This window comes from Corticium candelabrum, chromosome 15, assembly GCF_963422355.1.
Source record: "Corticium candelabrum chromosome 15, ooCorCand1.1, whole genome shotgun sequence".
In the NCBI taxonomy this organism is placed as follows: domain Eukaryota; kingdom Metazoa; phylum Porifera; class Homoscleromorpha; order Homosclerophorida; family Plakinidae; genus Corticium; species Corticium candelabrum.
In genome coordinates, this window is record NC_085099.1 from 5,528,151 (window position 1) to 5,542,124 (window position 13,974).

The 13,974-nt window shown below is 42.2% G+C and overlaps 1 protein-coding gene across 1 annotated transcript in view; it reads left to right on the plus strand.

The window, feature by feature from the left end:
- The first annotated feature begins 7,828 nt into the window (after positions 1–7,828).
- Positions 7,829–13,974, plus strand: part of LOC134191553 (uncharacterized) — a 17,803-nt gene continuing 11,657 nt past the window's right edge. The window contains exons 1-15 of the mRNA XM_062660174.1: positions 7,829–8,393; positions 8,740–8,894; positions 9,124–9,282; positions 9,368–9,414; positions 9,793–9,895; positions 9,958–10,086; positions 11,422–11,686; positions 11,994–12,094; positions 12,153–12,219; positions 12,275–12,383; positions 12,450–12,528; positions 12,735–12,916; positions 12,978–13,059; positions 13,113–13,345; positions 13,773–13,974. The exon at positions 13,773–13,974 is cut by the window's right edge and continues 27 nt beyond it. Of these exons, the coding sequence (XP_062516158.1) occupies positions 7,829–8,393; positions 8,740–8,894; positions 9,124–9,282; positions 9,368–9,414; positions 9,793–9,895; positions 9,958–10,086; positions 11,422–11,686; positions 11,994–12,094; positions 12,153–12,219; positions 12,275–12,383; positions 12,450–12,528; positions 12,735–12,916; positions 12,978–13,059; positions 13,113–13,345; positions 13,773–13,974 (2,478 nt within the window). The remainder of the gene's footprint in view (positions 8,394–8,739; positions 8,895–9,123; positions 9,283–9,367; positions 9,415–9,792; positions 9,896–9,957; positions 10,087–11,421; positions 11,687–11,993; positions 12,095–12,152; positions 12,220–12,274; positions 12,384–12,449; positions 12,529–12,734; positions 12,917–12,977; positions 13,060–13,112; positions 13,346–13,772) is intronic.

A 13,974-nucleotide genomic window follows, 5' to 3' on the forward strand; every position in this document is an offset into this window, starting at 1 on the left:
TGATAACGGAAACTTCCGAATATTGAGCAACTTGATGGCCTCGAATATTTGTCGAGATGTATACGCAGCACGATGTGTAAAACAAAATTTTAGCTATTTATAGAATCACCTATACCCTAAATCCTAAATCGGGAGGATACGCTAATAGACTGGGGGAGGGAGACGACGAGTTGGACACTCGAGCCTAGTGCGGCCGATGCTGCCCTGTACAGTATAAATAACTGCTAGAGTTCTTATGGTAGTGGATCCAGACAAGGGGTTGTGCATGGGACTGCAACTTCTTTTTTGGGGGGAGACCTGTTGTTATATAGGGAGTGGCAATTAATCCGAGCCCGCATGTGCTAGGGTTACATTAAATTACTACCGTTGTGGACCATTGAACGGCTAACATGCAGACTCTTTCAGCAGGCGACATGACCAATGAGTAATTTGTCAATGTCTTGCTTTTGTTCAGGACTAAGCAGTTGAAAACTAACACTATAGTTTTAATTATAAATCTAGCTAGATAATGACATCAACACGCTACGCATTGAATTCTGTATGGCGACAACTCTGCGTGCGGTGGACGCTTGTCTGCATCTTGTTGCCGCTGCGACCAAAGGCATACATGCATATGTTGTGAACAAAGCCCAAGTACGTACACTATTGTCCACTTTTAAAACATATAATTTGATAAAGTCTATCTAGATAAAGGAAAGGGGCCCCATGGGCGCAGCCATTTTGAATTTTGTTTCGTAATTCGCAAACCGCTGTTCCGGCCTTTCCGCTCCTCCTGTAGCACATGACCTTAGCTACTTTCGAAAATCAATTGGTGCTTTTCGCGGTGGCCGGTGCCCTGTACTTTGCTCCGTGCTGGCGGTTTTTTGAAATCGTGAAGTCACAAAAAGTTTGTTCCGTATGCGCTTGCAAACCGCTGCACTTCTTCGTTTCTCGTTGAGCATGCGGCCTTTTCTCACTCTGAAATAGCAACTGATAACTTTTTCTGGGGTCTCTGTCCTGTATACTTATGTGTTGCTGGCGTTATATAAATTAATTAATGGCGCCTCCTCACGAATTCATGCGCACCCGCAGACACACCCACGCAAAGTTGAAATCGTTTCTTTAATCACACATTTACAATTTAGTAGCTTGAGATAGTTTGCTGTTGAACGACAATGCGATTCCTCGAGCTTTTCCTAGTTGCACGTGACCGGAAAATAGTTAGAAAACAAATAGACGTAGTCTGTACGGAGCTTCACTATACTATCAGTGACCCAGGAAGTGCTACGTAGAAAATGATCGGTTCGACCTAGCGCGCGGTCTATAAAGTCTATAGGCGGCATCAAGGGTGGCCAACTGGCGCTATGGCGCCACAAGTGGCTGGTTTGGCACCAAGGTTTGAAGCCGCTGAAGCAGATAGTGAAGTCACGACTGTGACTGAACAGCAGTAATTCCGTGAAAACAAAGCATCTGATCACAAATATAAATGAATAGACACGCACTAGCGTACTTACAGGTCAGCCAAGCCGCTTCGTCCGACAAACAGACGCTGTCATGGACAAAGCACGTTCTCCTTCGCAAATTCCCGTCAAGCGCCAAATTTCAACAGCACGGCCGCTCAGCCACGCACACCGAAAATTCAAGCTGGCAAACTGCAGAACCACTATGCAGAAACACTGTGGAACAAGCAAAATGTTACAAGTCAGGTACAGCTACACACCCTCACTCCTGGTTGTTGTTGGAAAAACATACACGTGCAAATGTAAACTCTAGGCGTTGTTTCTATGTGCTAGACCCTTAGAGCAAAGGACTGAACACCATGTACAGCACGGACGCCAGATGGCCGAATTCTCGTTAGCAGCTACCAAAAGAAAGAGAGATGGAGCCCCATGATGACATCACGTTCGTCTGTTGGTCGGTAATGACACCACTTCTCGTCTATTGGTCGAATAGCTCATTTGCATCTGTGTTAACCAACTATATATACGGTCGGTCGTCGGGTCATCGAACGACTACTATACTCGAGCCCGGAAATCTGGGCCTAGGGTAATCACACCTAAGTCTTAGCCTACTAAAAATTTTAGGTTACACATACTGTAGCCAACAATTTCCCGGATGTCTACGGGACTTGGCCGACAATGCGAGTAAAATATACTGACTCTGTACGCCTGCTTTCTGTCTGGCTGCATGCATGCGTGTATGTATCATGATGATACATACACGCATGACTATGTATGTATAAATGTATGTACGTACGACGTGTCTATGTACTAAAATTTAGTCTCGCGCAGGTGTGTCCACATGGGCGTGTCATTTCCGTTTGGCGTTCCTGGTGCCACACCAAGGCACCAGCCTTAATTATGATAACCGAACTTCGCCACCCCTGCTGTGCGATGTCGGGGCTCCATACATTACCACACATTTTAGCCTCATGCACTCAGCAGCTGGACCTCTGAGTGAGTCTGACCCTGCTGCTTCCACTGACACAGAAGTCGCAATGTGCAGTCCTGATGTCTGCACAAGTAAAGCATTGCAACTTGACCTACTCGGCTGTACTTGTAAACGGAATTCGATGCCATTGAGCGCATTTTTCCAAAACCGGTCCACTTACATGTCAGAACGTTCATGATTGGCTAGTTACAAAGACGTAATTATGTAACACGTGATGTACTAATTAGCTAATATAAATTCTCGCGATTCTATCTCGTAGTGCAGTCTTGCTAACAGGTCGTTGTTGCTCGTTTGTTCTTGCAGAAGCTGCTGCGTCGCATCGAGACTAACAAGGTAAAAGACTCGCATGATGTGCCCTGTTCAACTTAAATTTCGAAAAGTTTTAGTGCGGTTTTATCTTATTTACTGTAGACACTTGAACTTGCCCGCAGGTATACGTTCCATGCTTATGCAGAACGCTTTATCTCTAGTTGTTTAGAGTTAGTAAAGCATGCATGCACTTGTACGAAAGTGCATGAATAAACAGATTTATTTTTCGTTTCGCTTTTGGCTTGTTGGGTATGTTTGGCATGAAGACGGTTTCGTAAACAAACTATACGGCTATCAATCATCTAAAACGTTATCTTGAGCAGTGCAGTCGATTGCATACAACAGCATTTTGCAATACTCGCTAGATTAGACACATTGGGTACTGTGTAGCGATGTCTAGGATGCCTAGACTAGAGTAAGAATTTGAAACGATCAGCTCTAGCGATAGAGATCTAGACAGATAGAGAGTGATCGGCCTGTTGTCTACCTTCTACATGGCGAAACATCGAAAGTATAGATAACAAACGTCGATATCAATGCATACCTTTGAACAATGGACAACACGAACAGAAGACTGTATATTTGAAAATGCGCTCAATGAGGGCGTCGTTTCACAACCGAGTGAGTTGACTATGGCACACTTACTATAGCAGCTATAGTAGCGTTTGGCGCGTATGTTAGCGTTCAGACCGTATGACCTGAGGAGCACCATCGGTTTTGTCGACCCTAGATTACTTAATTAATTCATGCAGAAATGGATAACATTTGCTGTCTAGAGGCGAGAGACAAACTAAGAATCTATCGATAGATCTAGAGCTCTAACTAGGTATGAACTTGTGTCAACACTAGGGGCGGCTCTTCCAGCCTCTGGAAGACATGCCCCTCTTTCAACGAGCAGCAGAGTCGTTAGAGTTGGCTCTTTCGACTGTAGCGGCAGAACTGTAGAAGTTGGAAGAGGGGCGTGCACACGGAGTCTCTTCTGGAAGAGGCTGGAAGAGGCCAATCGAACGCGCCTAGGGCAGGTGCGTCAAAGTGAAATTACATTATCAGAGACCCAACAGCGCGACATGTGCATGTATGTCCCGACTAGAAAATAAGAGTCGGAAGTTTCTTTGATTCTACGCGGTGAAAGTCTCCAGCCGTCTACTAAAGATTTCGTCGTCTAGACACAGAGGCGTCGCTGGACGTCCAAAATTGGGGGGGGGGGGCCAGCGCTAGGATTATTGTCTATTGTCAATTGTCTAGACGGCCACGTCTACTAATATTGGGGGGCCATGGCCCACCCAGGCCCCTATTGAGCGACGCCTCTGCTAGACATATGTACAGGGACTGTTCTGTTCACGGGGACTATGCTGTTCGCGGGTACTTTCTGTTCATATTTGCTCCTATTCTGTTCCTAGTTGCTTCTATTCTGTTCACCGGGGACTATTTGTTCACGCAATTTGAAACCATCCTAGCGGCGACTATCCTGTTCACGTGAACAGAATGGTCCCTGTAGAACGCTAGATATACACCGCTGTGCAAGAGTGTGGTCCCCTTGATTTTGCCAGAAAACGCTGTTTGAAGTCGTCTTCTTGGCCAGCTACACTCCAGTTTGTTAGAGCATATCACCAAACTGCCTACTGTTAATTAAGCAGAAATACGGTGTACCTTGTGTTGCGGAGAGAAATATGAAACTATTTTCATTAGCACCCTTTAGGGTCCCTCATAGTGCTGCTAGCCACCGTCTCGTAGAAGTAGTCATAGTAGGAGTCCAATCGATTGGCCTGAAGTAATTTACTAAAAACCAAGCACTTTCTGTCCATTCTGTACAAATTGGAACGCCATTACATTATCCGAGAACTTTCAGCGTCTTCCGCCTTGAGAACACATACACGTGATTTCGTCGAGCCGGGGATTCCCCATGTGATTTTTGCGTAAAATCGCTAGTTTTGAATCGTTTTAGATGGCGAAAAAGACACGGCTACCTTTAGAGACTCAAGGCATCTATCGGAGGGTATCATGTGCGCTGTCACAACCTTTACATACTTCACACTATTCATCATTCCTTCTAATCTGATTAGATCTCCAGTTGTCATTGCTGAAATCATCCTCATACTGTAACATTTCCCCTCCATTCTTCAGAGTAGAAGCTAGGCATATTTGTTTGTAACGTTCGCTAACTTTAAGTCTAATTAACCAAATCCTTCCCTTGATCGAAAATAGTTGAAAAGTTGATTCATCACTCCACACTAGTTAGCTAAGCTACGTTTACACACCCCATTTTGTTTTCCCCCATTCGAAATACTCTCTTGGATGCTTCAATCTTTCCTTTTTGTCCGTAAATGAAAAGGGTCTAGCTCTGCTACACAACTGCGAAGACTCGATTTCAGCAAGCGACTCGACTACGCACTGTAGAGGGTGGACTCACCAGAAATGGGTCGATCTTTGTAGATAGGTCGCATGACGTTGCGCACCGGTTTCTCGGTGAAAGACCAAATTGCGGTCATCCCTCTTCGTTATCTTTCAAGGCCTCCCAGCTCTCCGGCAGTCATGAAAAGACCTTCTACCTCCGGAGTGTTGTTTCTACGGATCGATTCAGGTTTCTCTCAGTAGTTGCCGTTGCGAAAAACCTACATCATGAAGAGGTAATTACAACTCTTATTCCAGTCTCTAAAACTATTTCTCCATCGAAAACGATTCAAACATAAAATGGGGAATGATCCGAATCCCCAGCTTGACGAAATCACGTCTTCAAAAGGCTTATGACTTGAAAAGTTCCCGGATAACATAATGGAGTTCAAACTTGTGCAGATTGGCAGAAAGTGCTTGATTTTAGTACTTTATTTTATGACGATCGATTGGACTCTTACTATAAAGCGTTCTAGTACTACGTGACAATGGCTAGCGACGCTATGAGGGACCCTTAAGGTGCCACTGCCAAAAGTATTTCTCTCTGCAAGGCAAGGTACGCCTCATTTCTGCTGACAGTAGGCAGATTGGTGATATGCTCTAATTAACAGGAGGTTATCTGGCCAAGAAGACTACTTCAAACAGCGTTTTCTGGCAAAATCAGGCTAGGGGTGATCTTTGGACCCTTTGAACTGTCGAGCCTCTAGATAGACTAATTAGCTATAAGTCTGAGCCAACTCTAAAAGAGCGTGAGAAGGGGACTGGACACATTGAGTGGCGATATGCAAATTAGTTGTGGCAGCATGATATCTCAGCCCAGCCGACGAGTTAGCGCAGCCCAGCCGACGGAATTATGACTCACATCACGCGCCATACTACAGTGCATGTAGCTCCCGTTGACATATGAACGTGTGTCATTGGAATTGGCGACATCCTCTCTCTTGACAACGTAGCACATGCATGTTTTACAAGCGGTACAGTAGCAATCTTGAGATTTAGTCCTTTAGCGCGCGTCGTTGGTCGATTGGTCTACGAGGCGCTGTACCCTAGCGTTTCACGTGTTGAGTAATGACGGTATTTAAATTACATATAAATTACAACATAGCTCCACTACTTAATTCTAGACTACTGTATACCTATCTCAATAGCAGATAGTGGACGTGTATTTAGACATGCATGCATGTAGTTGAATGCATTAAACTATAACTGTAAACTAACTGACCGGCTGATAGTGTTTTCAAGTTTCTATTGCTCGTGCAGTATACGGTAATTACGAGAAATCAGAAGATTATGGCAACGGTTGCAGAATACGCTCGTCAATTTCTTATAGAAGCAGCAAATCCAGGAGCTATTACAGCTAGCGTAGTAGCTGCTCAAAAAATCTTGGAGGGAGCAATAAAGCTAAATGAATTAGTTTGTGAGACGGGATGTGCTCTGGCTGACGCTAAGCTGTCACACAAGTATTCTTGCGATGAAATGGTCTCTGCCATAGATTCGGCGCGAAAATTCATTCATTCAGTTGAAGATTTTGCTGAGTGGAGTCATTCTGCTGACAGGATTAAGAAAGTAATGTCAGGACTAGAAGCTGGAAATTTCGAGCCTTTCCACTCATTTATGGAAACACTCAGTAAGCATCTAGCTAACACAAAAGGTTGCCTAGAACTGTTTGAAACGAATTTCAATAGAGCAAGAGAACAAGTGTATGGTGCAGCGAAAGACGTAGAGCATATAGCTAGTAAAGCTAACAGCCGCAAAACGACTGTGAAGGGTGTTGGCTGGACCTCATCTTTGGTAATGGCAGTTGGCGGCATTGCTGGTGCTGGTCTCGCCTGGCTGTATCCACCCGCTGGAGTAGCTATTTGGTTTGTTAAATTGAAAATAGCTGGTGGTTTAGCACTAGCAATTACAGGAGCAGCAGCAGCTGTAGCTACAAGAAGTCAAGCAAACGAAATACAAACCACAGAAAACCAGTTGGAAAAGGTGAGAGTGATGCTGGAAAGTTTGTCAAGCTCCGCTAGTTCTCTGCATGCCGATGTGAGCGAAGTGGAGACTTTGTTGAAACGATGTACGAATACAATGGAGGTTGCTCGCGAAGCAGATAAGCACACCGGAAATGGATATATTTCAGATCTCGTAAGAGCATTGGAACGTTTTGAAAACCAATCACACACCGTACACAAGGAAGCCAGCACTGCAAGTGATGCACTGAAAAAAAGTCAAACAAAATCTGCTTAAATAAATAGCCACGTGACAAAAAGTTGAACTAGTTTTTGGACTTTGCTAGTAGTTTGACATGGCTGTTACCTGCTAGTAGTTTGACATGGTTGTTACTATTTTGTTTGCATTTTTTGGGGCGAAAGAGTCGTACTTGCTTTGTATTCGTTAGCTAGTGTCGTCAGTATTCGTGTTTCAGTTGCAAGCAACTCACTTGCAATGTACGCTGCAGCGCTATGTATTCCGTGGTAGCAATCTAAGTAAACGTACAAGCCATGTGTATATGAGCACTATTGTCTGTATATTCTGAGAATACATACTCTGCACGCAGGGATACACGTGATTAACCACATGGCATAGTAACACGTGGCGAAACACGTGCCAGCGAACGACTCCTCCTCCCCTTTAACCTTTCCAACTTGTATGGGGACCCAGTGATCAAATCCCCGCCTAGTCACGTGACATGTCAGGCAAGGAACTCACTATGAGTGCTTTCTTCGTCCAGTTTTTCTTCTTTTACTTGCTTACTTACAGTTTAGGAGTAAGAACCACACGGAGGTCTAAGCAGCAGCCGCAAGCCGATCCTAGACCTAGCGACGACTTCTTCGAATTATCGACGCGACGCGACGCCGTCGAGCTTCGACACGACGACCAGCATCAATTTTGGAAGTCGGCCGCCAACGTTGCAAAGCTGCGCTTGCTGCGTAATGACTATGTTGAGAAATGGGAGCCTCAAACATGCGTGGTGCAACAGAAATCTGATCTGATGGGCAGTTCTGTCAACACGACCCACGTGCAGTTTGTAGACGTCGCAGAGCGAGTTGGATTTACGCATTCCTACAGGCTTCATGCGCCCGTCAGGCCGCATTGTGCATTTGATTTCGACATTCCCATCTTGAATTCGTCGGATTTCGTGCGTCTAAAGGGAGAGTTCTGCTTGCCAGAGCAAATTCCTGGCGCTGCGGCTGTTGGTGATTATGATACGGACGGGCTACCGGATGTATTTTTCACGGTATTTAACGGCAGAAGCAAACTCTACAGGAACAACGGTACAGAAAAATCTTAGAGATAGCTTGTGCATTGTAGTTTGTACAATAATTGTATGTATGTAAAAGTAGACATATTTAATTAATGATTTGTTATTGTTAGATATCAATAAAAAGTTGTGTTATTGCTGACAATAAAAATGAGATAAGTTAATATATTGCAATTAATTAATTTGTTATTACTTAATTAATAACGTGCTGGTTATTATTGTTATATAATAATTATAAGACTATATGACACATAACTTAATATAGTGCAATTAATTATTAATTAATTGCTATCACTAATGTAACTTGTAAGTGTTGTTCAGTATTATAGCTATTATATTTCTGCCTGTGTTGAGTGCAGGAGATGGCACCTTTTCAGATGTTACCGATGAAGCTAGGGTTGGACCTATGCGTTTTGGAAGTGGAGCCGTGTGGGCCGATTTTGATGCAGATGGAGATTTAGACTTGTATGTGACATCAGTTGGAAACACAAGCCATTTTCTTTACATAAATCAAGTAAGCTACTGAACGTATAAACTGTTTACACACCTACACACACACACACACACACACACACACACACACACACACACACACACACACACACACAAACACACACACACTCACGCACGCATATAGGTCTAGACTCAACACACTGAAATCATTCAAAAGGAAGGATGTTTAGTGTGTTTTTGAAAGTCACAGTTTTAGTTATTTACGATGGCATAAACTCCTCTTAATTTAGGGAGGACGGTTCACCGAAGAAGCGGTAGAAAGGAATTGTACAGGGTCACAACCTGATGGTCGAAAGTTGTCTGGCATGACACCTAATGTTGGTGATTTCAACAGAGATGGTTATCCTGATCTTTACATCACAGAATGGATATTGCGTTCTAAGCACAAGGTTTGTCAGCTTGGTCTTCATAATTATTTCAGCACACAATTTGGAACATTTATTATCATACTCTGTACTTTATTGTTGCATATAGCATTCTTCATCAAGACTTTTTAAGAACATGGGAAAACAGAAACCAGGGTACAATTGCATTGTGTTGTATTTGTTTGTTCGACCTGTTTGCTGTGTGTTACTTTCTGTGTTCATTTTGTAATGCATGTGACTGCTAACTTGTTCTTTATCAAACTGTTAATAAGTGCCACTTAATTACAATAACTGGTTTGTATGTCTGCATTTCAATCTGCCCACACGGCTTTCTTTGTGATATTTTGTCATGTTTTTGACAACATAAAACTACGTACATTTTCATTTGCCTGTTTAATAGCCTTTTACTTTCCTTTTTCACTTTATATTGTGTGCCCTCCTGTTTACATAGATATGGTATGCAGAATCAGTGATGTTGTGCATGGTGTGTACGTGCTACGGATTGTTGTCTAATTGTAATTGTTTGTATTTTAGGTATTTCGAGGATGTGACATATGAAGCGAACGTTGACGTTGACAAGTTTAGAAGCAACAGCGTAGAAGCACCTGGAACATTTACGTTTTGCTCATCCATGACTGTATTTATATCTGAATTTTTAGATGGTCAAGGTTTTTGTCTATGAGCTTAATTCTGTTGTAGGATTTTGATGGGGATGGTTGGCCAGAATTGGTGATAACTACTGATTATGGTGATTCCAAAATGTTTTGGAACAACAGAAATGGGACTTTTCATGAATGCACCGAAGCGTGTGGACTAACTTCTAGAGTGGTATGTCAGATAGTATTTAGTTTCATTAGAAGACTACACATTGTGTAAGTTGACAGACAATAAGTGGATGGATACATGCATACAAAAACAGACAGACAGTCACTTTTATATTTCCAATACATCTGTATGGTTAAATATAATCGCAGTCTTTTCCAACAGATTTGCTAGCTACAGTATTATGTAGGCTGAGGGTTGTTAGCTACACAGACGTACAACTATCTAGACACACTGCATTAGCAGGAGTGGCATCGCTGGGTCTTTAAAATTGGAGAGAGCATCTACTATGTTTATAAGCCTTATATGTCAATTGTCTAGAGAGCCATGCCTACTACTGTAGTAGTAGGGTCATGGCGTATCCAGGCCCCTATTGAGTGACACCACTCACTGTTTGCAATCATGTATGTTTTCATGTTTACACGGTACACGAGATATACCAGGTGGTCCCCAGCATACGAAAGGCACTGTGCTCCGCCATGCTTTGGCTTTCACTTGGTACAAGCCCACCATGCTTTGCTGCATGAGTAGGCAGTGATTAACTATGAAGACAATGGACTTGTATTTGTATTTTTGAAAGTGAGAAGGCTAACAAGTAGTTCCCAGGATGCTTGGTTGAAGATAAGACCAATTAGGACAATACTTCCATATGGTATTATTATATATAATACTCAAAGATCAACATGCAGTGGTTGTCAGCACTGCCCACCATATGACAGTATCTGATGGTAACATGCAAAAGAGTTCTGTAGATTCTGGCCCTTAATCCTATCCTATGTACTAGCCCCACGGGCTGTGAGGCTTAATATAGGTATCGTGTGGTCAAGCACAGTGAACTAAGACAGAGAGAAACTTTAAAAATAAACCACTCTGTTCCTTTTTGGCCTGAGCATTCCATGACAACAGTTTGTGGCATGTCAGTGTAAGCAAACCTGCATCAATGCTTTTGTGGGGGCGGCACCCGTAAAAATCGAAATGGTATCGACCCAAAAATTTTGTGTGGGCATGGCCATAACAATTTTTGCAGGCCTTTACAAAAATCTTGGGGAGACCCCAGTATACAGAAGGGCTTAATTGCGAATACTTTCTTAGAAGGACCTGCACAGTCGCTTATTGCTTGACATTACAGGAATCTTCATGACTGACAATCTTTTTCTAGAATAGCAAACAGCAAACGTATGCAACTAGACTGGTGTGTGGATGCACTGATGGACATGACCAACAAACAGACAAGCAAAAATTGAGATAGTTGAACTGATAAAATGACAGACAACTGAATCGAATAATGAAAAGACAAGACATTTTAATTAAGTAATCATCCCTCAGTCTATGTGTTTGTAGGACGCAATGGGTCATGCAATAGGAGACTGGAATGGTGACACTCATCTTGACTGGTTTTCTACCGGAATACATGACTCTGAGGCACGCTGTGACAGTTTAGGCTGCTCGTTTAGCACTGACGGGAATTCACTCTACAAAAATGCTAATGGTCGATGGTTTGTCGATGTTGCTAATGAAGTTGGTGTGCAAAAAGGCTGGTGGGGATGGGGAACAACAATGTTTGATTTCAACAATGACAAATATCTTGATTTCATTATGACAAACGGTAAGATTTATACGAAATCTATGGGAGTTAGAGTAATTAGTTACCGGTAAAGCAAAATACAAATATTTAGAAATCTGGTATGTTGGGTATGTATATATCCAGTAATAACTAAAAAATAGGATTATTTTATTAGGTGATAGAATATAATCAAATGTATGTGCAAATCCTATGATTATTTTAATGTTTAATATGTGATATATACTTTATTTGTCCAATCGTTGTCAAGTGTACACGTAGTACAGTCACTTGACAAAAAGTAAAACTTTCATTGGTTTAGAGTTTCAAGTACATATAATGAATTTTTTAGGTTTTGACTCAACAACAACAACTACAGATGATGTATATGCAACTGATCCCATGCTTCTGTGGATGAATAAAGGACCTGAGGCAAACTTAACAACAGAAGACGTACAACATAACGACTATAAAAATATCAACTATAGTGCAATGGCATGTCATTGTCTAGGTCGCAAGAAATGTTGGTCTCAACAACAGCAAAGAGGGGCGTGGTTTGGCAAAGTTTGATTTTGATGGTTAGTTAATTTTTCTTGCAATGATTGTTGCCAGTTCTGATTATGTGTGTTACAGGTGATGGTGATGAAGATGTAATTGTCAGTCATTTGGTTGGTAAGCCATCACTGTATGAGAATGTTGGTGGAAATCAAAATTTCTGGCTTCGTGTTCGTGTCATGCATCAGTATGCAATCACAGTACCATTCGATTGGAGCTAGCACGTGAAAATGTGTGTTGTGATTTAATGAAGGTGTCCCAGTCAGGTGAATCAACTGTGTGACAGCCTGCATGCACGTGTCGAAGTGACAACAGCAGATGGATGGAAACAGGTGTGTGGTGTGGTGTGTGTGTGTGTGTGTGTGTGTGTGTGTGTGTGTGTGTGTGTGTGTGTGTGTGTGTGTTTGTGTGTGTTTGTGCGTGCATGTGCATGCGTGTGTGTGTGTGTGTGTGTGTGTGTGTGTGTGTGTGTGTGTGTGTGTGTGTGTGTGTGTGTGTGTGATCTTTCAATTTTCTCATCTGGTTGCTTCATTTCCAGACACAAGAAATTGGCTCTGGGGCTCACTTTATGGCACAGAATGAGATTGAAGCACACTTTGGATTAGGCAACAACTTGGATGGTGTCAGACTGTATGTTTACTGGCCTTCGTATAACACACATGTCACATACACAAATGTACCGCCAAACAATCAACTGAAAGTTGTTCTACCTAGAGCAGGGTAAGCATTATTGAACAGTCTTGATTGTGCAATATCTAATCTATGGATTTCAATTGCGTAGCCACAATCATGCAAATGCTACTATAAATTACAGACAACTGATTCAGTGCCCGCAACTCCAGATTGCATCTGTGGAAATAAAAGTTGAATCTTTTTTAATTGTCAAATTTACTGTGTTTTAACAGTTTTTGTTTAGAGTGGTATGGGTGCTTCTGTGTGGGTTAATCCATCTCAACAAACAGTAGGCTTTCAAGTGGATGACACGTCGGTTGCACAAACTGTATTGTTTGAATACACCGTGACTGTCGATCCACCATCTCTGGCCAATGGCAATGCAACTGCTACAGTTTTTGTACTTATAGAGGGCACACATCCTGGCATGGAACTGGGTGACGATTGCAATCGTGAAGAAAATGTTACATCGGCAAGGTCTTTCTACATTCTAATTTGTAGCTGCAAGTGTTAGACTATGAAATTAATGTCGGTGCTGTCAACATGAAATAATGTTGGCAGTTTTATTGAAAATGCGGGGTTTGAGGTTTGGTACGTTACAGTTCCACCCATGCTAGTTGTTGAAGAATACCGTGCAGTATATTGCTTGCAGTTTTACTAAGTTGATAAATTTTCTGTCGCACAAGTGCAAGTACCATAAAATTACCAGGATTAGTCGTAACTTGACTGTTTGACTAAATTTGAATTTCTTATTTTACTAAATTTACTTTAATTTTACTTAAATTTAGTATATGAATTGTAATTTATGTTATTTTGTTTTACTGCAAGCGTATAAACATAAAATAAATAATTTAGTAAGAGTCATATTATATTAACATATAGATTGATGCTTTATTTGCTGCAGACGACTTGATGGCATTTCAAATAATCAGAAAAGAACAATGTATGGATCTGCTGACAGGCAATTGGCTCGGGACATGCCACCAGACTATGGAGATGACATTGCCACTCCTGGTAGTCAGTGCACAGCAGAAATGAGACGTTTTAGTCGATGTCCTTTTTCAAAAGAATTTGCTGGCGAAGGCAGCACAAGACCATCTGCACGA